Source organism: Mytilus californianus, unplaced genomic scaffold, assembly GCF_021869535.1.
Source record: "Mytilus californianus isolate M0D057914Y unplaced genomic scaffold, xbMytCali1.0.p SCAF_11, whole genome shotgun sequence".
Lineage (NCBI taxonomy): Eukaryota > Metazoa > Mollusca > Bivalvia > Mytilida > Mytilidae > Mytilus > Mytilus californianus.
In genome coordinates, this window is record NW_026262593.1 from 38658929 (window position 1) to 38685277 (window position 26349).

Genomic DNA, 26349 nt, shown 5'->3' on the forward strand with positions numbered 1-26349 from the left:
ATCAAACTACTGTAGTGGCAGTTTTATTACAGGAAAGGGATTATAAACAAAAACAAGTGATCACAAGTGAAAAATGGCGATTAAGAAATCTGATTTCAAACATTGAGTCAATGAAATGACCGAAATTACTTCTTTAAGAAAATAAAATTTGTCCTAAATCCCAATTACTCGTTTAGGACAAATAGTTTCATCTTAGGACATGACTGGCAAATATGACCGTTTCCAGACCCTTGGTGCAGACCAACTAATATTACAGGAGTTGTGCCACTTACAATACTGGACAAATAAACTACCAGGATATAATTCATGAAATTGAAAATAAAAGCTCTAAACTGGTGTTCAGCATCTGATTGTCATTGCTTTGATACAAAATCTTTCAACCCCCGGTGCAAGCTCTAAATTGTTTCAATCAAAAGTTACTGATACATACTGTTGATTCATTAATATTTGTAAGATACCAATTTTCGTGGAATTCATGGGTATAGGTAAACCACAAATGTAGATGTTCAACGAAGTTCTAATTTTATATAGCCTAATAGTTCTAATTTTATATAGAGGGTTGAGATCTCATAAACATGTTTAACCCAGCCGCATTTTTGCGCCTGTCCCAAGTCAGGAGCCTCTAGCCTTTGTCAGTCTTGTGTTATTTTTAATTTTAGTTTCTTGTGTACAATTTGGAGTTTAGTATGGCATTCATTATCACTGAACTAGTATATATATTTGTTTAGGGGCCAGCTGAAGGACGCCTCTGGGTGCGGGAATTTCTTGCTGCATTGAAGACCTGTTGGTGACCTTCTGCTGTTGTCTGTTTTATGGTCGGGTTGTTGTCTCTTTGACACATTCCCCATTTCCATTCTAAATTCTATATTGTATTATATGCAGACTTTGGCAAAACCATGAAATCAAATATATCCAGGAAAATACATTTTGTCCAATCCACGAAAATTTGTACCTGTGAAAATAAATGATTCCGCAGAAATATAGAATACATTTATGGTCTCATGAAACAGGAATTTCAAAATTGCACTCATATTGAAAAGGACAAATTCAATCAGGAAAATTTTCAGTTAAAATATTTGATTAACACTCCAGAAATTTATTCTTTTTTCTATTTTGCTAGGCTGCAGTGTAAATTTATCTAGTAGTGTGTTAGATGTATGTTCAGTTACTCCTGACTGTCATGGTATTACATGTTGCCTTCCGTTCAAATTTATCAATGGACAACGGATGACCAACGTTACATTTCACTTCATTTCTTGCAACAAATTAGAATACAGCATTGAAAGAAAAGTTTGGCAGAAAAGTCTTGAAGCAGGTTTGTTGAATTAGTTAAATTTAGTTCCAATGAGCAGAATTTTAACTTTTTAGACCATAGCCGAATCAATCATTATTCAGATTAGCTATGTTTATATGGTTTAGGCCATATCATTAAATGCTTACATTGATCCACTGTGCCAAAAATAGAACTGTTACCCTTGGGAATAAAATCATATGATCATTGGATACATGACATGTGTACAAAACAGTATTGAAATGGAAGTGTATAAAGTTAGGAAAATCCAAAAAATACTTTGACAAAAACGAAATACAAACATATTTAACACTGTTTTTACATTTTATTTCATGTTTTTTTTTTAAATAGTTTTTATAATTAGACAGTTAAATTAAGTCATTCTCTTTGTGTCATAAATAAGAATTGATAACTTGGATTGAATCATTAATGCAAAGTTGTAGAAAGTTGGAGGTGAAGAATTCTCTGACTTATACCTTATTCAGAAATTTTCTGTTTGAAACTAAAGCAGAAATTTCAGATAATATTTTTGTATTAATAAAAAAATATTAAAAATGTAATATATGAGTTACCAACATCTTCTGAAAGAGTTTTTGAATATGATTGATTGATTGTTGCTTGCTTTTAACATCCAGTGGCAATTATTACAAATATATAGAACAAATTGACCATAATCCGTTATATTAGTTTGGATTGACCAGAATGAAGGGTGGAGTTTTTATGCCCCATCTACGATAGAAGTAGGGGCATTATATTTTCTGGTCTGTGCGTCCCTTCGTTTGTCTGTCCGTTCATATGTCCGTCCATCTGTCCCGCTTCAGGTTAAAGTTTTTGGTCAAGGTAGTTTTTGATAAAGTTGAAGTCCAATCAACTTGAAACTTAGTACACATGTTTCTAATCTCATTGCCTAATTAGAGTTTTTACCCCAATTTCACGGTCCACTGAACATAGAAAATGATAGTGTGAGTGGGGCATCTGTGTACTATGGACACATTCTTGTATTTTATCTTCAACAGGAAAAAGGATTGTTTGAGAGGGACAGATAAAATTTAAAAATTGTATTTTTTAGAAGAATGTTAATTTTGCATTTTCTTTCAGATAAAGTAGTGACAGAGAATATAGGTGACACTTTCCAGTATAACTACAGCTTATCATCAGGATTTGATCCATCAAAATATGCAGTTACAGTAGATCTACAAGTTTGTTATCTGGCTGATGAATTTTGTAGGACCTTCAGATTATTGGATGCTACTAATATTGCATGTTCATCAACAAGGAAGAAGAGACGTAAAAGATCTACTACAGAGTATGTGATAAAATATAGTGATTATTAACATACTTTTTCATTCGATCAAAAATTTAGTCATGCAAAATGTTTGTTTACCTTTTACTCACATGTAGAAAAAAAAGTATTTTACACATCAAACATTTGATTTCATATACAACTGAATAATTATGCATACAAGTGCCTCTTTACTATTACAGGTAATTTATCAGGTAGTCGATTATACAATTAGAAGTAATGATGTGCAAACAAATGATGTATAAAATGATTTTCTATGAATTTCTATAAAATTTGAAGGCATTTTTTTTACTGTAAATATAGTATTTAATGTTATATAATGTAAATGTATAATAATTTCGTTTTATGTCGCTGACATTTTCAGGCCCCAGGTTGCAGATTTTAAACAGGGAATAAGAATTCTAATGCAAAGGCAGGCTTCTTCAACCGAAATAAAAGAATATCTTGAAGAAGTGGAAAAATATGAGGTATAAATAATTATCAAATATAAGACTGTGCTGTACATAAAAAAAATCAATTCAAACAGAAGTAGGAGGGCCAATACTTTGCCCTAAATTTTGAATCTTAATATAACATTGCAAAGCTAAATCATTAAATTCTCTAAAATATGAAATTTGAATAAAATATTTTCAATGCTTCAGACAGGGTTGCTAGGTACACAAATATGACATAACTTTAATTTTCAGTTCAATTCACTATTTTCATGCATTTTAAAGGTAATTTTAGTCACCATTTATGGTAAAACTTGCATCAGGATATGTATAGAAATTTAGATATTGTAATTCTTTTGGATGAGGCAATCATAATTGGTGATAAGGCATCATATAATAGTGGATTGGTTAATTTGTGTTGTCTAACCAAAAGATGCTTCCAAATTTATTAAATGTTGGCATGTTTCATATAAATTATTTAAATAAAGAAACTTTAAAATAAAAACTTTGAAGTTTTTCGCATAAAGAACAAACAAAAAAAAGATAAAAGAAACTGCAGACAATGAAAAATAAGATAGCATAAAATACAGCACAGAAATTTGAGGCAGAAGCAACACAAAATTTGTTTTTATGTAAGATAATTAGTAGTAAAGTTAAAAGTTTCTTTTTATCATTTAGCTGAGCATGATGCAAGAAAATCTTAAAGGAGCTGTGCTGCCTGACACTGACACAAAAACAGGCATGAAGTCTGCTATGAAGGCTCTTGGAAGGAACAATCCTGCTACAATTCCTATAGCCATTGACTCACAAGCAAATGAATCAGTTACAGGAGGTAAATTTACTTCATTCAATGCATATATTACAAATATGGTGGCTGATATTTACCTGTATTAGTTTACAAAGATGAAGGGTTATACTTCATAATCCTCAACTGTCATTCATTTCCTGAAATTCCTTTTTACACTAAAGTAGCAATACGAAAGGCTTCCACAGTGTTGTTCTTAGATATAAAGCCACAGATGCGACCCAAATAATGCAGTTTCTGTAGTCACAGAGGTATTCTTAGATGTTAAAGATTCTCCATCTTTATTTGCCTCTAAAATGGAATGGGTTTGTTTTCAACTTCCATATTTGTAGATGAATTACTTACCTTTTCGGTTAAGCAAATTTGTTATACTACATTAATTATGATAGAGCCAAGTTCTGCCATGTCAGACACTCCAAAATAGATGATGAACTCCCTTGATTCTTAAGTTGCTTGGTGAAAGGTCATGATCACAAGGCTTTTAGTAGACAACAATTTTTATAAACTTGAGTTCAAGATGACATCTTTTGAATCAAACATCCAATAATCTTAGTTGTGATGATCAGCAGAATTTCACTCCCAATACTAAACTATTATAGAACTAGTATGTTTTGGTCACAACTTAGTGTCTTTGTACTTTTTATGCAAAGGATAATATAACTAGAGGCTCTAAAATGAGACAAAATGCAAAAAAAATGGTGAAAATCGTCATTAATGGTCAATAACTCCAAAAAGGTGTCGTCGAACAGTTTCCTCCAAATTGTCGTAATTGTAGTTCTTGTCTTACTGGTCATTTTTGTTTATTTAAGTTATCTATTATAATTTTTAAGATATAAGGCAAAAATGCAAAATATTGGTAAAAATAGTCATCAAAGGGCAATTACTCTTATAAGGAGTCAACTGACAATTTCGACCATGCAGACTTATTTGTAGAAAATGTCTTGCTGATCATTTTTGCAATTTAAAGTTTTTCTCTATCTATTATAGTTTTCAAAATAATATGCAAAAATGAAAAAAAAGGTAAAATTTGTTTTTTAAGGGCAATAACTCCTATAAGAAGTCTTCTGACAGTTTTGACGTACATGGACAATTGGTAGAGCTCAACATTATGAACATTTCTGCCCGTGTCAGATTTTCTCTTTATAATTGTTTTCAAAATAGTAGGCTAAACTTGCATTTTACCTCTATGTTCTATTTTTAGCCATGGTGGCCATGTTGGTTGGCATGCAGGGTCATTGGACACATTTCTTTAAACTAGATACCCCAATAATGATTGTGGCCAAGTTTGGTTAAATTTGGCCCAGTAGTTTCAGAGGAGAAGATTTATGTAAAAGTTATACGGACAACGGACGCCAAGTGATGAGAAAGCTCACTTGGCCCATTGGGCCAAGTGAGCTAAGAATAAGAAGATGTGGTATGAATGCCAATGTGACAACTCTCCACAAGAGCCCAAATGACACAGATATTAACAACTGTAGGTCACTGTATGGCCTTCAACAATGAGCAAAGCCCATACTGCATAGTCAGCTAAGAAAGGCCCTGAAATGACAAATGTAAAACAATTTATACGAGAAATCTAACGGCCTAATTTATGTACAAAATAATGAACAAAAAACAAATATGTAACACAGCAACAAACGACAACCACTGAATTATAGGTTCATGAATTACGGGCACATACAGAATGTGGATCCTAGATTTTCAAAAAAGATTTATCCTTCCTTCGAAATAAATTTTCCTTTTAGCAAAACGAATCTTTTGTTCCATAGAAGATGGATGATTCACATTTTCCTTTCGTTCAAAAAAGATCAAAACTTATAATCTTCTGTTCCATAGAGGATTGATGCTTCACATTTTCAAAAAGTTTCAAAAAGATAAAAACTATAACAATACTTGATGATTTATTATTACCATCTTTCAGGTGATGTCATTCAAGGCATATTAGGAACCACATCAGACATTCCAGGGAGGACTAAACAAACATTTGTTGTTGGACATGGTTTGACAAATGCAGGAGTTAGACTTCTTGGAGAGAAGCTGGCTAACATGACTATTGGAGATATAGAAAATCTGCTAGATATAAAAAATGTAGATCCAATTGAAGTATTCAAACTGATTGATCAGCTGAGAGATTTATTTAAAGCTTTGGTAAGATCTATAAAAAAAGACAACTTTCTTTAAAGGGGCACTAGCTACGAAAAAAATTGGAATATGATTTCGTTTGGTTCAATCACTAATAAAAGTGAAATAATGAAATAATAATTCGTTTTTAGCAGCCAATTTGGTTCAATTTGTCAAAATAAGCAAAGAAATATCACTAATGAATTATTCACTTACAAGTGAATAATTCGACCTGATTATATCCGTATTCATGTGACCTTCAATTTAACCCATTAGATAGAGATTGGTTACACATGCATAAGTCGTGTTCAGCCATTAAAAGGAAAAGAATGTCAACATTGAAAGTGAAACAAAGGTGAATCATTTCGTTAACTGATTCATTCCACAAAAATATTATTCTTATACAGGTAAAAACGTTAATCAACTTATTTTTTAACCTATAACATGAAATCAAACAGACCTATAAAAATCCAAATGCACGAGGTCGCTAGGCTATTTATATCTATGTTTATGTTTATATGTGTTATGTGACCATCGGCAGTATTATGAGGTCATCTCGATAGTTAATTAGATGGTGTCTAGACTAAAATACACACGAAATTCTTATATATATTATCGTGTACATGCATTGTTAACTGTATATTTCAGACGTATAGTAATTTGGATATACGTTTTAGTATGTTATAAATCAAATGTGAGAATTTGAGTCAAATCGGTGAACATGGATTTGACAGCTAGTGCCCCTTTAAATGAGTAATTGTCAAATTGAATGAAAAAGACAACAGTTTATGATCAGTGCAGTGTTTTTGTTTCATTGAAAATTGATTACTATCCCCAATCATGATTTATTGAAAAAAATAAATGTTTAACATTTTAAGTCCCCACTTAGATAAAATCTTGACAATAATACTACTGAATCATTACATATGGTCACCAACTGATGTTTTAAGATTCTGAAATGAGGTTGCATTACACTTGGCTTTCAAATCCTGAAAATTGTAAGTATTTCATGTCTCAAACACCAATTTGGTATTTTTTAGAAAAGTAATATGATTTTTCTTTCAGTTATCAGAATTTTTGACAGAAATAGTAGGCGGAGAATCAGATTTTTTCAAATCAGAAGATCTTGTAATGTGGGGAGAAGTTCCATTGCCTAGGCGTTCAAAAAAGTTTCAATATCCTCCTGGAGGTGCTGGGCAGATACCAATTGCTGGAATTATTGTTTTGAGATTTAGTATGTTTATTTGTTATTCTATTAAAAAAAAAAAGGATAAAAAATTTCTTTTGTACAAATATAAGTTCATTTCATGTAGATAGATATAACTACACAGCACTTATACTATAATATTACCCCCCACCACCACCACCACCACCACCACTAAAGGCATAGGAGCTGTATTGCATCCACTTTGTATGTCCATTATTAATCCAACAAATATTTAGTCACATTTTTCTCGGGTAGTAATGAAATTTAGACTGATTTCATATGGTTTAGTCATGATTCTCCAACATTTGAAATATCCAACTCACTTTTGTCCAACAAGTTCAAAACAATAGATGGGCTTGGTGTTTATATAACAATTAAAATTGTTCTTTTTAAGAAGGTATAGTGAGACCTGTTTATGATTTATAACATTAATTTCATACATAAAATTTTTGATAAGAAATGTCAAATAATAAGGAAATTCAGAAAAATATAAATATTAATGGAATTAAGTAAAAAAAAATATTACGTATTAGTGTTTTTGCCGAGTTTTATCTTTCATCAAATTATTTATCAGCTTGAAAAGCATTTGTATTTTAAAAAGTAAAAAGAGGATATTTTGTTTAACCATTTGTTAAAGAAATAATTAGTCAATTGTGATAATAAAATTATTTATGAATTAAGATTAATGTATAATGATTAAACATGACACTTACTTAATACTATATTAATACATATTTTACGAAATAATTATTTCAATCTCATAATTGCAGCAAAGCCAAGGGATGGGACAACAGAACTGAATGAATGAACTTTATTCTCAAAAAGTACATGTCATACTTACAAAGAGAATTATATACCTACAATATCATATATCTTTATATAAACATGCACCCGCTCTAATAAATCAAAGTTTTCAAAATTCCAAAATCTCTGACCCACATGATAAAATAGGTACAACAGCCTAATCAAAGATATCTATTTGACATTCAATGAATAGATTATTAATTCTTCTCTTCTTCAAGAATTAGATAGAATACATAGCTTTTATTCCTTGGTCTCGTAAATATGTAAGTATTTTCTTAGATTAAGATTATTAAACTAAACCTCTTTTTGTGAAAAATATTCCTAAATATCTATACTGTTTAACAATCTCAATTTCAGTATCATTTATAACAAAATTTAAAATTTTGTGGAATTCTACCGTTTGCAAAAACAATAACTTTTGTTTTATCAACATTTACCTTAAGCTGCCATTTGTTACAATATATGGCAAATTTATTTAACATATTTTGTAATTCAGTGTTACTATCCGCTAATAACACAGTGTCATCAGTGTATAACAGAAAGAAAATCTTCAAAATATACAAATCTAGTTCATCTTCCGGGTCTGCCATGCCAAGAAATCCTCGCTCAAAACTCTGGTGGACCTCATACGGCACCCATTAGTAGATAAAGATTTTATTTCATTCAAGAAACTAATTTATGACTTTATGCATGTACGTGTTTCTTAGAACACGGCCATGTACCAAATGGTCAATATTAATCATCTGTGTAATTTGCCCTATATTATTATTCAAAAGTTTAAATAAAAAGAGATTTCTTTGGATAGAATCAAAGGCTCTCTGAAAATCAAAAATCGCACAATAAAGCTTTTTCTTCTTCAATTTCATGAGTTCAAAAACGGTATACAGAACAAAAATATGATAGTTTGTGTTGTATCCTAGTCTGAAACCTGATGATTTTCTTGAAAAATTAAAAAACTAATCTAAATAATTAAATAGTCTATTGCTTTAAATGGACGTAAATATTTTACCTAAATTAGATAGTAACGTTATTGGCTGAACTCAAGAAGCACTCAAGAAGTATATGTCTAATAGTGCTTATATTGTTTATCAAAAAAATGATTCTGTTGTTTTATGATATAAGTGCTCTTTGGTGCAATAAATTTATATACTTTTCGAATTTTGACTTTTTCATTTGGTATTATTATAATATTATTCAAAAGTTCATTTCAGCGGGATCTACTGTAACAAAAATTACAGGTAAATTCTGATAATCCCTAATGTAAATGAATCACGTTTCTCCAACAAGAAATTTTTTACCTGTATACAAAAATATCAAATGTTGGAGAAACGTGACCACACCTTTCATATTTTTTCAGCAGTGATGAGTTGTTACATGTGTGCACTTTTTTGGATCTATCAGAAGTCACTTACTGTTTGAAGAAACTGATTTTTTCAAAATATTGAATAAACTTAAAATTTTTGTCACACATTTCTCACACTATTGATTTGAACTATTTTACAAGAGATAAGGGACTTCCACAATTTTATTTCCTATTGTAGACCAAGGTGAGCGACACTATTGTAACACAATGACACAATGTTTTGCCTATTGAATTACAGCAACAAAAACAAAAGCTTAAAATGTACTTAATAATGTAATCCATGTTCCTGTTGTACGACTCTATAACTGAACACACAATTTATTCTTCATTTACACAGAGATAGGGACCTTTTGCTACACTGTAGCAATTTTGTTTCATTTTCTATATTTTCAATAACATATTACCACTTACATGTAATCTCTATCTCTATAAATAAGAAAAATTATTGTCAGTTTTCAGTGATGTTTTGTGTCAGATTAAAAATTGTCTTTCCTATAAACGTCGCAATCAAAATTGCTCTACTGCAGTCATGGTTGGCATGTTTCATGTCGAACCTTCTGCAAAACCTTCTATTGTAATGTTGTTTATGTTTATTTATTCTAATGATAGAATTCTGTGGAGTGCTAAAATTGTAAATGTCAATATGACAGCAACCAGTATTTAAGATTGAAACTGGTATCATGGCAAAATAAGTATGACAAACTTTGCTTATTCTTCTTAAACATATGTGAATGCAGCGTTAAATTTAATAAATAATTGATGGCAACCGTAAATTTGTTTCATTTATCCATTGGTTGTGTATTAATATTCGATTATTTTATCCCAAGAATATAAATGCACAACCCATGGTTTTTATGAAAAAAAATCTACTACTACCATTTATCATTTCGATTCTAATATGACAAATACTGTAATTTTGTCAATCTTGAAACTCCTATACACACAATACTGTCTTGGCTGTTTTGTTTTACCTGTTCTGTTTCACCCACCATATAATGAGTTATATTATTTAATAATAAATAAAACAAACCTCACATTTTTCATCTAAAAATGTTCTTATTATCTAATTTAATTACATTCTGAGGCATACAAGAATCCTGAAAATGTTCAGTGTTTACATTTGATGATGGAAGCATACATATGACATCACCTTATTTAGTTGCCAAAGACGATAACATCTATTCGTGGAATTTTTTTTTTGAAATTTTACACTGAAATAAAAAATGAAATGGACTATTTTTTTCATTTTGCATTGGAAAATGAGATAACCATATTGTATTTGAAGCTTGTTCTACGTAAAACATGGGTTTTTATGTCCTAAGTTGAGTTTGCCTGGTTATATACCGGTAAATAAGGTTGGCATAACGAGGAACAGCCAATTTTGTGCATTATTGCCTTTGTACTAAAAGTAGATATACTGCAATTCCAATACTGGTTGACAATATATAGGTTGTCATATTAGAATAATGTTTGATTTTGGACTTGGTTTGCACAAACTTTAAATGCAAAAGTTCAGATACAAGTGAATTGTTCATGGATGTACCATTTTTATTTGTTTTAGGAGTTGGTGTTGGTATATATTATGGTGTGAAATTCCGAGTAGGAATCAATGTTTTGGGAATGAATGGAGCTGCTGAGATTGCACCATATACTGGGATATTGGTTTACGGAGAAGTAGGAATTGGAATTGCCATGTTGTATGCCAAACTAAGACTTGAGGGACATATTATGGATCTGAAATTTCCAACCAGAGGAGAGATCTCGTTCAGTAAATTTCCTCTCGATGTTGGGTAATATTGCCTATCAATTTATAATAGTTTAAGTGTTAGTTGTATGAACTGCTAGCAGTCAGATATGGATTTATATAAATTTGTTTTTCATGTAGATGCATAATTGTTGTCTGTAATACATGTACTAACATTATTAGGCTAAATAAGTTCTCCAGACTGATTTAAAAGCCTAGAACCTTAAGTTATTCCACTTGCCAAAGTAATTAAATTATATTTCATAGCTTATGCACTTGTCTGTAGTCAGAATTTTTTTTTTTTTTAGCCTTTATTACTATAGAAGGGTGCAAAATGTTTTCAAGTCAATGCATCTATTTGTTCATCCATCTGTCAGTCGACCTATACCAGGTTAGAGTTTTTGTTCAACGTAATTTACCAAAGATGGTCTCGCTACTTTGAAACTTATGTTCATTATGATTGATTGATTAGGGTTTATTGCCACTTTAAACACTTTTGTGTTATTTCGTGGCGGTCAGTTTTTTTGGTGGAGGAAGCCGTAGAGAACCACAGACCTTCAGTAGGAAAACTGACAATCCTAGTCAATTAAGGTTGGATGTCAAGTGCACCTGCTCTTTGCAGGACTTGCACTCACAACCTTAGTGTTGACTGGCTATTATAGCCAATTTGATACCCCTAACAATCAACAATCAGAAACTTTTTAAATTGTCAGTACCTATGGAACTGTCCAAATCTTATTTGGCATTTATTAGAAGGTAATGTAGACGTCCCACATCTGTGATTCCTCTTAAACCATTAAAGGAATTCCAATGTAACTGCAAAAATGTATTCATTACATAATACCAGTGTGCTTATATTTCAGAATTACTATGGACCTTGACATGACACCTATACGACTAAAGTTGAAAGTATTGATAACACTTGAGATACCCTTACTGTTCACATCTATAAAAGTAACTTTGTTCAAGGCAACCATTTGGCAGTTTTCATCTCCAACTATAAGACAAAATATCATTAACAACTGGAAGAAAGAAAAAGATCTCACTGGCCCAGTTATAACAGAGTTTATTGATAAACCAGGCACTAAAAGGGTATGTACATTTTCTCAAATTGTTTTCAGTTATGATTGATTCATCATGCAAATAAGGGTTTTTAAAAAGTGCTCTTCCTTTGTCTTCTTTTTTTTCATGTGTGTGTAATGATTTTGTGTCAAATAGAAATTAGAGTGAAACAATAGGAGTGGTCATTTTTTCATGCAATTATAGATCTAGGTCTAGATGTCATATGAGACAGGTGATGGTCCTCTTTCAAAAAAATGGTAACCAGTTGTGACAGCAATGTGCCCATGATTATTTCTTCTCAAATTTTTCTAAGCTGATCCACCTGAACAAAATCTAAGATATACCTATTTTTGAGGGTTTCATTATGGGTAAATTGCAGCTGAGATGTCACTTTAATATGACTGATATCTAATTGATAAAAGCCTTACTATTATATTTAACAAGTTAATTATGTAACGAGGAATTGTATCATTCAATTATTTTATTTTTTTGTAATTTTACAGGGCAAAAGAAGACCAAAATTGTACTTCTCCTTTGCACATGTTCATATATAATTTTCTAACATAGTCTCTAAATTGCATTTTAGATATATTCTGCACACTTAAGCTTACTAGATTGGATGCAATGTTTATCCGCCTCGTATTCTTTATTTCCAATATGTGGTAATTTTGCATTTTCTGTTGATATAATTTTCTTTTAGTATTTATATGTTAGGTTAGTTCTTCAAATGGACACATGTGATGTAGTTTATTATTCAGTTGTTTATTCCTTAAAGCTAAAATGAATTTTGACTGAATTCACAATTTATGTTCTTCATCAACAAAAATTTTTCAGGAGAAACGTTCCACAACGAATTGTTTGGTAAGACAAATTCCAAATCAGGATTACACAGAGCCTCAGTTTGAAATTTCTATCCATGCTGGTGATGACAGAAGTGGGGTCAGGTTATACCTAGATGTGGGAACTGTACCTGGGGAAACAGATGTGTTGAACAAGAGAGAATTGGCAGGCCCTGCAACAATATTGTCAGAAGTATGTTTATACTTAAGTAGAATGTATAAATAAATATGTTCAGGAAATGATTGAAAAAGAAACTCTGAGTATATATGTCCATTAATGATAGCTAAATACATATTCAATTTATTTGCTAGTCAAAAAAATAGTTGTGTGCATGCTTCACATACGCTAATGAACTAAGAAACATTGAAAATTGGTATGGTAAGATTTCAAGCGTAGATTATTGTACAGAGACCTGTAGATGCTTACATAATCCACTTTATTTGGTCTCTAGTGGATAGTAGTCTCATTGGCAATCATATTTTTATATCCAATAATGACAATAGTTCAGAGTAAAAATTATAGTTTATAGTAGTTGGTTTTCATAAAAAAAAAATATTTATTTATTTATCATAAAAGAAACTAGCAGCAACTGGTGTTCCACTGTATTTTACTGTAACTGCTGAGAATGACTCGGGTCAAAAGTCAACAGCTTCATGTGACCTATATACATATGATATAACACCACCTGGTGGCAGATTTGATGAAGATTACAAGACAACCAGTAACCCATCAGTTATTAAAGCTTCAGTGACAGTATATGAAGATTCAGAGCTTGTAGAAACTAAAGTGGCATTAGGTTATGGGAAGGACATATGGGGTGAACAGATTGTCCAATGGAATGATGTGGAACTTGACCAAAGCACTATAAATCATATTACAGCAGGTAATTGATACAGCCCTTGGATGGTGTAAACTTCCCAAAATAACGTGTATGGTGTAATGGTGTATGGTATATGGTGCAATGGTAGAAGGTGTATGGTGCTATGGTGTATGGTGTAAGGGGAATGGTGTAATGGTGTATGAGGAATGGTGTGATTGTGTAACGTGCGATCGGGAATGGTGTGAATGAATGGTGTACGACATTTCATTGGTTGAAACCGAAGTTCATTTTATTTTAATTTTTCGGATTGTAAACATAAACAATAATAATAATCCTATTGTTCTTTTTTCCCAGTAAAGCAAATTACTTTACTCGTTAGACTCTATGTCATATATATTTAATATACACATATTAAAAAATCTTTTTTTTTCATATTCTTATTTACATTAAACAATGGCTTTAAAATTACACACTTGTGATCACATGCAGTTATCATAAAAGAAAGGATTTTATTTAAACTAGAAGGCGGATAGAAAGGTTATCCACGCATCGGAACAGTATTTTTATATCACGGGTTATCAACATCATTTTTAAAGTTGCTTCGTTCCCCACTTTTGACAGTCTCTTTATAAATATCTTATCGTCATTCAACTATGTTTGCCTTGGATTTACGATTCTGTTTTCCAAAAAATGTTCAAAGGAAAATTGTACAGTGTTATTGCACATAAGGTGTTGTATAATTATGAACAATCTCGTCAATTTCGTTAGATTTGTCTTTACGGATTATAAATGATATCTTGAACGTCCGAAAAAATATACTTATGTGAAATGGAATGAAATATTTGCCACTTGATATTTAGCCACCAACAAAATCAACCAACCGACATAATATACTAACAGTATACTTTTCCTAGAAGAGAACTTCTCATACTTTTCATTATAAAGTACAAATGAGATCTGTCATGTCAGTCACACTGTTGGATGATGAGGTGGAATAGTTTTATTATACAAACCATCCTGAACTACTGAGTTTAAATCATCACACCTCAGCAAGCACGACTAATTTATGCGCAGACCAACCCATCACACAATAGCCCAAAAGGAATCTGTGATGTACCCGTCCATATTCAGAAGCCATGGAAGTGGGAAATACAGATACTGATACTGACTTTAGTGACAGTTTTATATAACGAATACAGAGATGAAATGCTGGCACTCTAAATTAAAGCGGACAAGATTTTGTTATCATTGTATTGCATTGTTGCTGTCATTTGTATTATACAATCCATCCTGACATCAAAATATTGCTGATTTACTATGCGGCTGCCGCTATATAGATTTACATAATAAAGTGCAAATATGGTCAGTTTTGTTTGATACTTTAAAATAGTTTTGTTATACGAGTCAGCCTGAGGTATCAAAACTACTGAAATTTTCTTGCGAGACAATATTTTTAATAAAAAGAGGACATGCTGGCTATTTAGATTGATGGGGACAAATTTTTGTTGTCATTGTATTGCAATGTTGCTGTCATTTGTATTATACAATCCATCCTCACATCAAAATATTGCTGATTTACTTTGCGGCTATATGCTGATTTACAATACGGCTATATAGATTTACATACATGACATAATAAAGTGCTAATATGATCAGTTTTGGCTGATGCTTTAAAATAATTTTGTTATACAAGTCAGCCTGAGGTATCAAAACTACTAAAATTTTCATGTGAGACAATATTTTGAATAAAAAGAGGACATGCTGGCTATCTACATGTAGATTGATGGGGACAAATTTTTGTTGTCATTGTGTTGCAATGTTGCTGTCATTTAATTTGTATAATGCAATCCATTCTGACATCAAAATATTGTTGTTTACTATGCGGCTATATAGATTTACATAATAAAGTGCAAATATGGTCAGTTTTGGTTGATTCGTTTAAATAATTTGGTTATACGAGTCAGCCTGAGGTATCAAAACTACTGAAATTTTGTTGCGAGACAATATTTTGAATAAAAAGAGGACATGCTGGCTATCTAGATTGATGGGAACAAATTGTTGTTGTCATTGTATTGCAATGTTGCTGTCATTTGTATTATACAATCCATCCTGACATCAAAATATTGCTGATTTACTATGTGGCTATATAGATATACAGAATAATGTGCAAATATGGTCAGTTTTTGTTGATGCGTTTAAATAATTTTGTTATACTAAATCAGCCTTAGGTATTAAAATTCCTGAAAATTTGTTGCGAGACAATATTTTGAATAAAAAGAGGACATGCTGGCAATCTAAATTGATGGGGATAATTTTTGTTGTCATTGTGTTGCAATGTTGCTGTCATTTGTATTATACAATCCATTCTGACAATAAAATATAGCTGCTTTACTATGTGGCTATATAGATATACATAATATTAAAAGTGCAAATATGGTCAGTTTTGGTTGATGCTGTAAAATACTTTTGTTATACAAGTCAGCCTGAGGTATCAAAACTACTGAAATTTTCTTAAGAGACAATATTTTGAATAAAAAGAGGACATGCTTGCTATCTAGATTGATGGGGACAAATTTTTGTTGTCATTGTATTGCAATGTTGCTGTCATTTGTATTATACAATCCATCCTGACATCAAAATATTGCTGATTTACTATGCGGCTATATAGATTTACATAATAAAGTGCAAATATGGTCAGTTTTGGTTGATACTTTAAAATAGTTTTGTTATATGAGTCAGCCTGAGGTATCAAAACTACTGAAATTTTCTTGCGACACAATATTTTGAATAAAAAGAGGACATGCTGGCAATCTAGATTGATGGGGACAAATTTTTGTTGTCATTGTGTTGCAATGTTGCTGTCATTTGTATTATGCAATCCATTCTGACAACAAAATATTGCTGATTTACTATGCGGCTATATAGATTTACATAATAAAATGCAAATATGGTCAGTTTTGGTTGATTTGTTTAAATAATTTTGTTATACGAGTCAGCCTGAGGTATCAAAACTACTGAAATTTTGTTGCGTGACAATATTTTGAATAAAAAGAGGACATGCTGGCTATCTAGATTGATGGGAATAAATTTTTGTTGTCATTGTATTGCAATTTTGCTGTCATTTGTATTATACAATCCATCCTGACATCAAAATATTGCTGATTTACTATGTGGCTATATAGATATACATAATAATGTGCAAATATGGTCAGTTTTTGTTGATGCGTTTCAATAATTTTGTTATACTAGTCAGCCTTAGGTATCAAAATTACTGAAATTTTGTTGCGAGACAATATTTTGAATAAAAAGAGGACATGCTGGCAATCTAAATTGATGGGGATAATTTTTGATGTCATTGTGTTGCAATGTTGCTGTCATTTGTATTATACAATCCATTCTGACAATAAAATATAGCTGCTTTACTATGTGGCTATATAGATATACATAATATTAAAAGTGCAAATATGGTCAGTTTTGGTTGATGCTGTAAAATAATTTTGTTATACAAGTCAGCCTGAGGTATCAAAACTACTGAAATTTTCTTAAGAGACAATATTTTGAATAAAAAGAGGACATGCTGGCTATCTAGATTGATGGGGACAAATTTTTGTTGTCATTTGTATTGCAATGTTGCTGTCATTTGTATTATACAATCCATCCTGACATCAAAATATTGCTGATTTACTATGCGGCTATATAGATTTACATAATAAAGTGCAAATATGGTCAGTTTTGGTTGATACTTTAAAATAGTTTTGTTATATGAGTCAGCCTGAGGTATCAAAACTACTGAAATTTTCTTGTAACACAATATTTTGAATAAAAAGAGGACATGCTGGCAATCTAGATTGATGCGGACAAATTTTTGTTGTCATTGTGTTGCAATGTTGCTGTCATTTGTATAATGCAATCCATTCTGACAACAAAATATTGCTGATTTACTATGCGGCTATATAGATTTACATAATAATAAAATGCAAATATGGTCAGTTTTGGTTGATTCGTTTAAATAATTTTGTTATACGAGTCAGCCTGAGGTATCAAAACTACTGAAATTTTGTTGCGTGACAATATTTTAAATAAAAAGAGGACATGCTGGCTATCTAGATTGATGGGAATAAATTTTTGTTGTCATTGTATTGCAATGTTGCTGTCATTTGTATTATACAATCCATCCTGACATCAAAATATTGCTGATTTACTATGTGGCTATATAGATATACATAATAATGTGCAAATATGGTCAGTTTTTGTTGATGCGTTTAAATAATTTTGTTATACTAGTCAGCCTTAGGTATCAAAATTACTGAAATTTTGTTGCGAGACAATATTTTGAATAAAAAGAGGACATGCTGGCAATCTTAATTGATGGGGATAATTTTTGTTGTCATTGTGTTGCAATGTTGCTGTCATTTGTATAATGCAACCCATTCTGACAATAAAATATAGCTGCTTTACTATGTGGCTATATAGATATACATAATATTAAAAGTGCAAATATGGTCAGTTTTGGTTGATGCTTTAAAATAATTTTGTTATACAAGTCAGCCTGAAGTATCAAAACTACTGAAATTTTCTTACGAGACAATATTTTGAATGAAATGAGGACATGCTGGCTATCTACATTGATGGGGACAAATTTTTGTTGCCATTGTATTGCAATGTTGCTGTCATTTGTATTATACAATCCATCCTGACATCAAAATATTGCTGATTTACTATGCGGCTATATAGATATACATAATAAAGTGCAAATATGGTCAGTTTTTCTTGATGCGTTTAAATAATTTTGTTATACTAGTCAGCCTTAGGTATCAAAATTACTGAAAAATTGTTGCGAGACCATATTTTGAATAAAAAGAGGACATGCTGGCTATCTAAATTGATGGGTATATTTTTTGTCGTCATTGTGTTGCAATGTTGCTGTCATTTGTATTATACAATCCATTCTGACATCAAAATATTGCTGATTTACTATGCGGCTATTTTGATTTACATGATAAAGTGCAAATATGGTCAGTTTTGGTTGATGCTTTAAAATAATTTTGTTATACGAGTCAGCCTGAGGTATCAAAACTACTGAAATTTTCTTGCGAGACAATATTTTGAATAAAAGAGGTCATGCTGGCTATCTTGATTGATCAGGACAAATTTTTGTTGTCATTGTATTGCACTGTTGCTGTCATTTGTGTTATACAATCCATCCTGACAACAAGATATTGCTGATTTACTATTTGGCTTTATAGATATACATAATAAAGTGCAAATATGGTCAGTTTTTGTTGATGCGTTAAAATAATTTTGTTATACGAGTCAACCTGAGGTATCAAAACTACTGAAATTTTGTTGCGAGACAATATATTGAATAAAAAGAGGACATGCTGGCAATCTAGATTGATGGGGACAAATTTTTGTCATTGTACATGTTGTTTTGCAATGTTGCTGTCATTTGTATTATACAATCCACCCTGACATCAAAATATTGCTGATTTACTATGCGGCTATATAGATCTATATAATAAAGTGAAAATATTATGGTCAGTTTTGGTTGATGAGTTAAATAATTTTGTTATATGAGTCAGCCTGAGGTATCAAAACTACTGAAATTTTGTAGTAAGACAATATTTTTAATAAAAGGAGGGCAAAAATATTTCCAAATTTTTTAACCCTATATAAATTAACAGATTGACACACTCCCCATTTCCATTCTCAATTTTATAATTATAAGTGCAAATATGGTCAGTTTTGGTTGATGCTTAAAATAATTTTGTTGTACATGTTGTACATGTACCAGTCATCCTGAAGTATTCATTTTTGGCATTGTTTGTCGATTTTATCTGAAAACCAAGTTTATAAGATTTACGATACATGTTAAAACCGATAATGATAGCATTGTAACCAATATCGTTTTTAATTTATAGATAGGCAGATCGCGGATAAATTTGCATTACAAGCAAAGTTTTATGCGTACTTTATTTACAAATACATGTATATATATTTAATCTGTATTGTTTATATAACCATCATAGGCATGACCACGGAGATTTTAATTTTATACATTAATTTACAATATTGTGATCAAAATTCGTTTTTTAAATCAAATAAATAATTTTGTAGTCGCACGCTTTCTTTGAAATTTAATTGCATTATGGGTAATTTCGGATCGTGTAGATAGAATGGGGAATGGTGTATGGTGTAATGTGTAAGGTGTATGGTGCAAAGGTGTAACGTGTATGGTGTAATGGCACAAGGTGTATGGTGTAATGGTGTATGGTGAATGGTGTAATGGTGTATGGTGTGAGTGGGAAGTTTACACCATCCAAGGACTGTATATAAATATGAAATGTCTGATCAATGATCATTCTAATGAACCTACGAGGGCTTTTTTTTATATACAGTGATATACAGTGCACACACACACATACACTCACATACTAAAAAGGTAAAAGTGTACAAAACCAAAAATATGAAAACAAAAATATTGAATATTTAAAATAAAAATAAAGTAAATTTCTCATAACGAACACCCTTCAACAGAACCTGGTGCCCAGTATAAAAAGGTGACTAATCCATCATGTTTTTTTCCATCATGAAAATTCTTCAAACTACATTATTGACAAAAAGACTTAAGCATTCTATTATTCTTGAAGGCATACAAATTTTTAAAAAGAATGGATGAAACCTTAAACCACCTCTGAGAAAAATCACAAATGACAATGAAAGGAAAATTGAAAAAGTTGCTGGGTTGAAATGACAAAATATTTTTTTTTTATGATAGTAAACACCAAATTGAAAAATTTGATTAATCTTTAAACCATTTAGTAAAAAACCATATCTGAGGAAGTCGTGCAGGCACTTTTGTCACCTTTTTTATTGTTTTGAAAAAGATTCCTGCTTTATACATAAAGAAAAATATTTTTGGGGGTTTTCTTTTGGAATATTATATTATTGTAAGCATCATTATTGAAATGTACTACTTATCTTGTTTTGCTCATTATATTTTGGTGGGTTTTTTTTTAGAGTCTGATCCTCTTAATCGTAAGGTTTTGGAGATGTTCACTAGCCCACGCACAGGAAAATTAGTTGGACCGAAAGCAGGCAAGGATTCTTCCCAACATTCTCCTGGAGATTGTGCCAGAGCATGTGCTGATTTACCTCCAACCAAATGTATGAGTTTTAATTTTGATTCTGCAGACGGAACATGTGAACTTGTTGAAGCAATCGAGGGATACCATTTTAAAAGATCCCGATCAGGATATTTTTCTCATTATGAAAGATTAGGTGTAGGAAAGACTAAACAGTTCAACTTTGACCAGCTACAGTTACCACACAACAAGATTTTCTTTGTGAATTTCCTTGTAAGGAATTATCTTGGATATACATCCATAATCAACACTCAAGGTGTCCTTGTTGATTTGACTACACCAATCACAGGTACTATAATTGTTCATCTAATCTGCTGGTATAAGCCAGTAAAATGTGCTTTACTAAAAATATGAAATGTCTATTCTCCAATGCATTGCTATTTAAGTTATAATAGCCCACTGAACAAAGTTTCCTAGGGTATAATGTTTTTGACCTGTACATCTGTCAGTCCTGTTCTTGTCATCGCAACTCCTCTGAAACCACACAACAGAATTTCATGAACTTTATAGATAATAAGGTGTGCATATCGACAGGAAATTGTGAATAAAAGGTTTTAAAAAGGATTAAAAAGGAGTTATGCCCCTGTGAACTTCAATATAGAATCTTGGCCTAAATATATTACTACAACAGATTTTGTAGGAGTTGTGAGTCTTTTTTATCATTTCCAATATATGTAGTTTGCTGTTTTTGGAAAGAAACATAAAAATGGTAGTGCTTCTTTTTTATACGCCGTCAAATTTTTGACGGGACGTATTATGTTATACAAATGTCCGCTGTCTGTCTGTCTGTCCGTCTGTCCGTCTGTCTGTCAGGCGTAAACATGTCGCACCGTAACTTGAGAATGACTTATCAAAATTTCATGAAACTTAATATAGTTGTTTCTTATGATGGTCAAACGATCTGTATACTTTTTGGTGAAAATAAGATTAAAACTTTTTGAGTTACGGGACTTAGTAACTAAAACAGGTGTGTGTTTTTTTTCACATGTCGCGCCGTATCTCAAAAACAATTTATGATTATTGCTTAAAACTTTACACACTTCTTAGTTATATTAATCTTAAGATCTGTATACTTTTTGGTGATGATTCAAAATTTTATTTTTGAGTTATTGAGTATTTTGTAAAAAAAGGGGGAGGGGTTTTTCACATGTCGCGCCGTATCTCAAATACGATTTATGATTATTGCTTAAAATTTTACACACTACTTAGTTATTTTAATCTAAAGATCTGTATACTTTTTGGTTTTGATTCAAAATTTTATTTTTGAGATATTGATTTTTTTTTTTTAAAAGGGGGGTTTTCACATGTCGCGCCGTATCTCAAAAATGATTTATTATTATTGCTTAAAATTTTACACACTTCTTAGTTATATTAATCTAAAGATCTGTATACTTTTTGGTTTTGATTCAAAATTTTATTTTAGAGATATTGAGTTTTTTGTAAAAAAAAAAAGGGGGTTTTCGCATGTCATGCTGATGTCAGAAACTATTTATGCTTATTGCATAAAAATTCACACACAAGACGACGGGCGTATCATGCGCTCATGGCGCAGCTGTTTATTGTTATTTGATGTAAAAGTTTTCAACACTGCATATACAATTAATATATATATACACTATCTTAAAACATTTCAGGAGAAATAAGAAATGCTAGTAGAGACACCCTTAAGCATGCCGACTGTCTGTCTCTCATACCTGAAGAACATAGACCTGATTGGATTATGCGTTGTAAAGGGATTAATCCTGATATAAAAAATCACAGGTATGAAATTATAATCTTGATGGGATATTAGGTAATCATCAATCAATCAATCTACATAGCAGAATTGAAACATAACATAACATTTTGTAATCTAATGTTTATTTTACATGTATAACTAGATATGAGCAACACAACCCGCACAGAAAACAAGGGGTGATCTCAGGTGCTCCAGAAGGGTAAGCTGTTCCTACTCTACTAGTGTCACCCATCCTGTAAATCATGACAAGTTAAAATTTGGTGATAGTTGCCCATTCAGTGATATCACAATTTAGGAAAAGACGACATGATTGTGGCATCAACAACTGTATAGTCCTGGTCAGCTTTGACAAAGATATTTGCTTACAGTCATGCTATTCATAACGGCCTCCTTGAAACTTAAGGATATTTTCAACTTTACCATTTGTAACCCTTGGTTCAATAGCTTCCTTGTAAGATTAAAGTGTATATTTGTTTGAAGTTTGCATTATTATGTAAACATAGAGCTTCAAGTCACATTTATATAAAATGTATTGACTTTGTTGTTGTAGATTGATAGTAGATGGCCCAGGCTCCAAAGCAGTTTTCAATGGTATGGAGCCAATGAAAGACCTCCTGTTCACAAGATATAACACATACATTACTGGTATTTATTTCTATGAAATTTAAATCAAATCTATTGTACTGTTAAATTCGTTAAATAAGACGCTGCTTTTTTTCTCTGTCTTTGTCCCTGCGTGTTGTACTCAGGTGCGCTTTATGTATGTATTTTTTCAGTGTTTCAGGGTAAGCGTGTAAAAAAAGATATATCTTGATTTTTTTTATGGAGACCGTCAGAAGATAGTCAAGTGCTTGCAATGACTTGATAAATTGTTCATGTGGCATATTTTGTTATGAATAAATATATTTACTTTATCGTTTGTTCTTTATTTTGTTGTTGGTTTACGAAGTTGATAACCATGTGTGTTATGTTTTCAAGTCTGTATGTGCAAGTCTGTTCATCTTCCAGTATCAGGGTAAAGATTTGGTTTAAGGTAATTTACCGTGAAGTTGTGGTCACATCAACTTGAAACTTAGTAACATTTTAAAAAAAGATGTGGTATGATTGCAAATGAGACAATTCTCCACCAGAGACCAATGACATAGAAGCTAATATATATGTTCATTATGATGTTTACTTTTTGAGATATATGTCAAAATTGGGTTTTAACCCAAATTTTGTAGTTTACTGAAAGTGAAAATGTGATAGTGTGGTGAAAAGTAAAATAACAAAAATATCGAACTCTGAGGAAAATTCAAAACAGAAAGTCCTTCATAAAATGGCAAAATCAAAAGCTCAAACAGGTCAAACTAATGGAAAACAACTGTCATATTCCTGACTTGGAACAGGCATTTCCTTATGTAGAAAATGGTGGACTAAACCTGGTTTTATACCAAGCTAAGCCTCTCACTTGTATGATAGAGGGCATGTTGTCCTATGTCCTTGTGTATACTTTTTCTTTTCTAGCTAACTGGGATGGATTCATAGATAGAGAGAGTGGACTGTTGGGTTATGCAGTATTTGTTGGAAAGAGTGTTTGTGATGATTTGATACATAAACATCATGATCCACACAAACATCTCTTTGAGGTATCCCAGTGGACTCATACTGCTACAATTTATCCTATTCCTGCTCCATATGAAACACTGCCAGGTAACATGCTTAAAATGGAAAATATTACTTATAAAACTTTAGAAAAGCACTTATTTACTTATAAAACTTTAGAAAAGCACTTATTTACTTTAAGTATCAGGTTATTGACTATTACTTAGCATTGTGGTGACCTATCACTGTACGACTAACTTGACTATCAAATGATCAATAAGTATTTTTATTAACAGAAACAAATTTTTTTTGAAAGAAAATATTTCTATTATTTGTTATACTGTAATAAGAAGTCGAACACCTTTTTATTTAACAGAAATTATTATTTATTGCAGATGGCAAATATTACATATCTGTGAGAGCATTAAATAATGTGAAATATGGAGGTCCATTGGCTACAACTGTTTGTCATTCAATACCACTAACAGTAGACAACTCACCTCCTTTAATCTTGGAAATTTATGATATAAGATACAATGAAAGTACCTTCACCATCACAGCAAAGCACAATTCTAGGTAAATATAATGCCAAATGTTTACTTCAACTACTGAGAGTATTATTGCTTGTGGGTTGTCTGTTTTTGTGGTTTTTAAATGTTCCCTTCTACCACTATAGTTAGATTTAAACAAAATTATTGGTTTGCATTGGGTATGAATCTATTAATCTGAAAATCATGAATTCTACACTCAACAAACCAACAACATTTTAAAAACTTGTGAAAATTGCTCCCATTGATAATAATCTGATGACCTTTAATAAAAAGGTAAATAAGAAATCACTAACTGCTACCAACTTATCTATCATACTCTTCAGATAATGACAGGACAATATCATAGCTATGCTTTATATTTTATTGTTACATATATGCTTTCATATTTAGGTGCATGAAAGCATATATGTAACAATAAAATATAAAGCATAGCTATGATATTGTCCTGTGATTATCTGAAGAGTATGATAGATAAGTTGGTAGCAGTTAGTGATTTCTGTACCTTTTTATTAAAGGTCATCAGATTATTATCAATGGGAGCAATTTTCACAAGTTATGTTGTCTAAGATTGTGGTGGCTCAACATTTTATATAGATTTTTACTTAGCTGCAAATTTAAATATAAGTAAATATAAAGGTCATTTATTTGAATAAAATGTGACTTTAATATTTTTTGTCATATATTTACTTTTTTTGATTTTATTTTGTTTGAAGAGGGGAGGTAATTCAGACAAGTTTATTTTATAATAAATTTTACTTGGAATTTCCTTTTTTTGGCTCACATCATTAGTAGCCATTGCTATCACTAGGAGTGTGTTGTAGTCATAAACCTTTTTTTCTATAACGACTATTCATACCTTTTTTTAACATTTTTTGTTATTACTTTTAAACTTTTAAAAGAGAGAATTTGTAACGGCAAAAATTATCAGAAAGGCAAGATCTACATTAAAATCACAGTTTAGGCTTTATAGGTTTTTTCTCTAGGGATGTCAACAAGTACTAGAAAACTTTGTTTTTCTGGCTTCTTTTTTGGACCCTAATTTATTTCTGAATTCTTTATCATTTCAATCATTTACCTAATCAGTATTGCTATACAATTTGATTTTAAAAATTAAAATTAAAGTTTAAAGTTAGAAATTCAATAAGTCCATGATGTTTTCCTTATGGGTATTTAGTTTTAATAGACTTTTGAGAATTTGTTAAACTTGCAGTGGAATAAATTAATTATCGATTTAAACAAATTTTTACACGAGATATATTTTAAAGATAAGGAAATAAAAATCCATTTCATGTTAAAATGGACCTATTTCAGAATGGTTTATTGTAGAAAAGTACAGTTCATTTTGAGTTGGGTATAGCAGGCCAGGAATGGTATGTCCCATTAAAATATGTTCAATGTTATAGTAGATCTGCCTTGGAATGGTTCAATCCATAACAGTTCAGTTCATTTTAGGTTAGGTATAGCTGGTCAGGAATGGTATGTCCCATTAGAAAACAATTCTGAATTTTACTTGCATGTGTTTTCAAGAGGAAATCTATAG

At 31.2% G+C, this 26349-nt stretch overlaps 1 protein-coding gene across 1 annotated transcript in view; it reads left to right on the plus strand.

Moving 5' to 3' along the window:
* LOC127720043 (uncharacterized) overlaps window positions 1-26349 on the plus strand; it is a 133790-nt gene that overhangs the window by 1704 nt on the left and 105737 nt on the right. Inside the window, exons 2-16 of the mRNA XM_052226449.1 lie at window positions 1121-1315; window positions 2390-2597; window positions 2959-3061; window positions 3704-3857; window positions 5752-5978; window positions 7017-7185; window positions 10887-11115; window positions 11933-12161; window positions 12966-13163; window positions 13548-13854; window positions 20812-21225; window positions 22571-22697; window positions 23225-23319; window positions 24181-24366; window positions 24654-24834. Of these exons, the coding sequence (XP_052082409.1) occupies window positions 1228-1315; window positions 2390-2597; window positions 2959-3061; window positions 3704-3857; window positions 5752-5978; window positions 7017-7185; window positions 10887-11115; window positions 11933-12161; window positions 12966-13163; window positions 13548-13854; window positions 20812-21225; window positions 22571-22697; window positions 23225-23319; window positions 24181-24366; window positions 24654-24834 (2915 nt within the window). The 5' untranslated portion in view covers window positions 1121-1227. The remainder of the gene's footprint in view (window positions 1-1120; window positions 1316-2389; window positions 2598-2958; window positions 3062-3703; window positions 3858-5751; window positions 5979-7016; window positions 7186-10886; window positions 11116-11932; window positions 12162-12965; window positions 13164-13547; window positions 13855-20811; window positions 21226-22570; window positions 22698-23224; window positions 23320-24180; window positions 24367-24653; window positions 24835-26349) is intronic.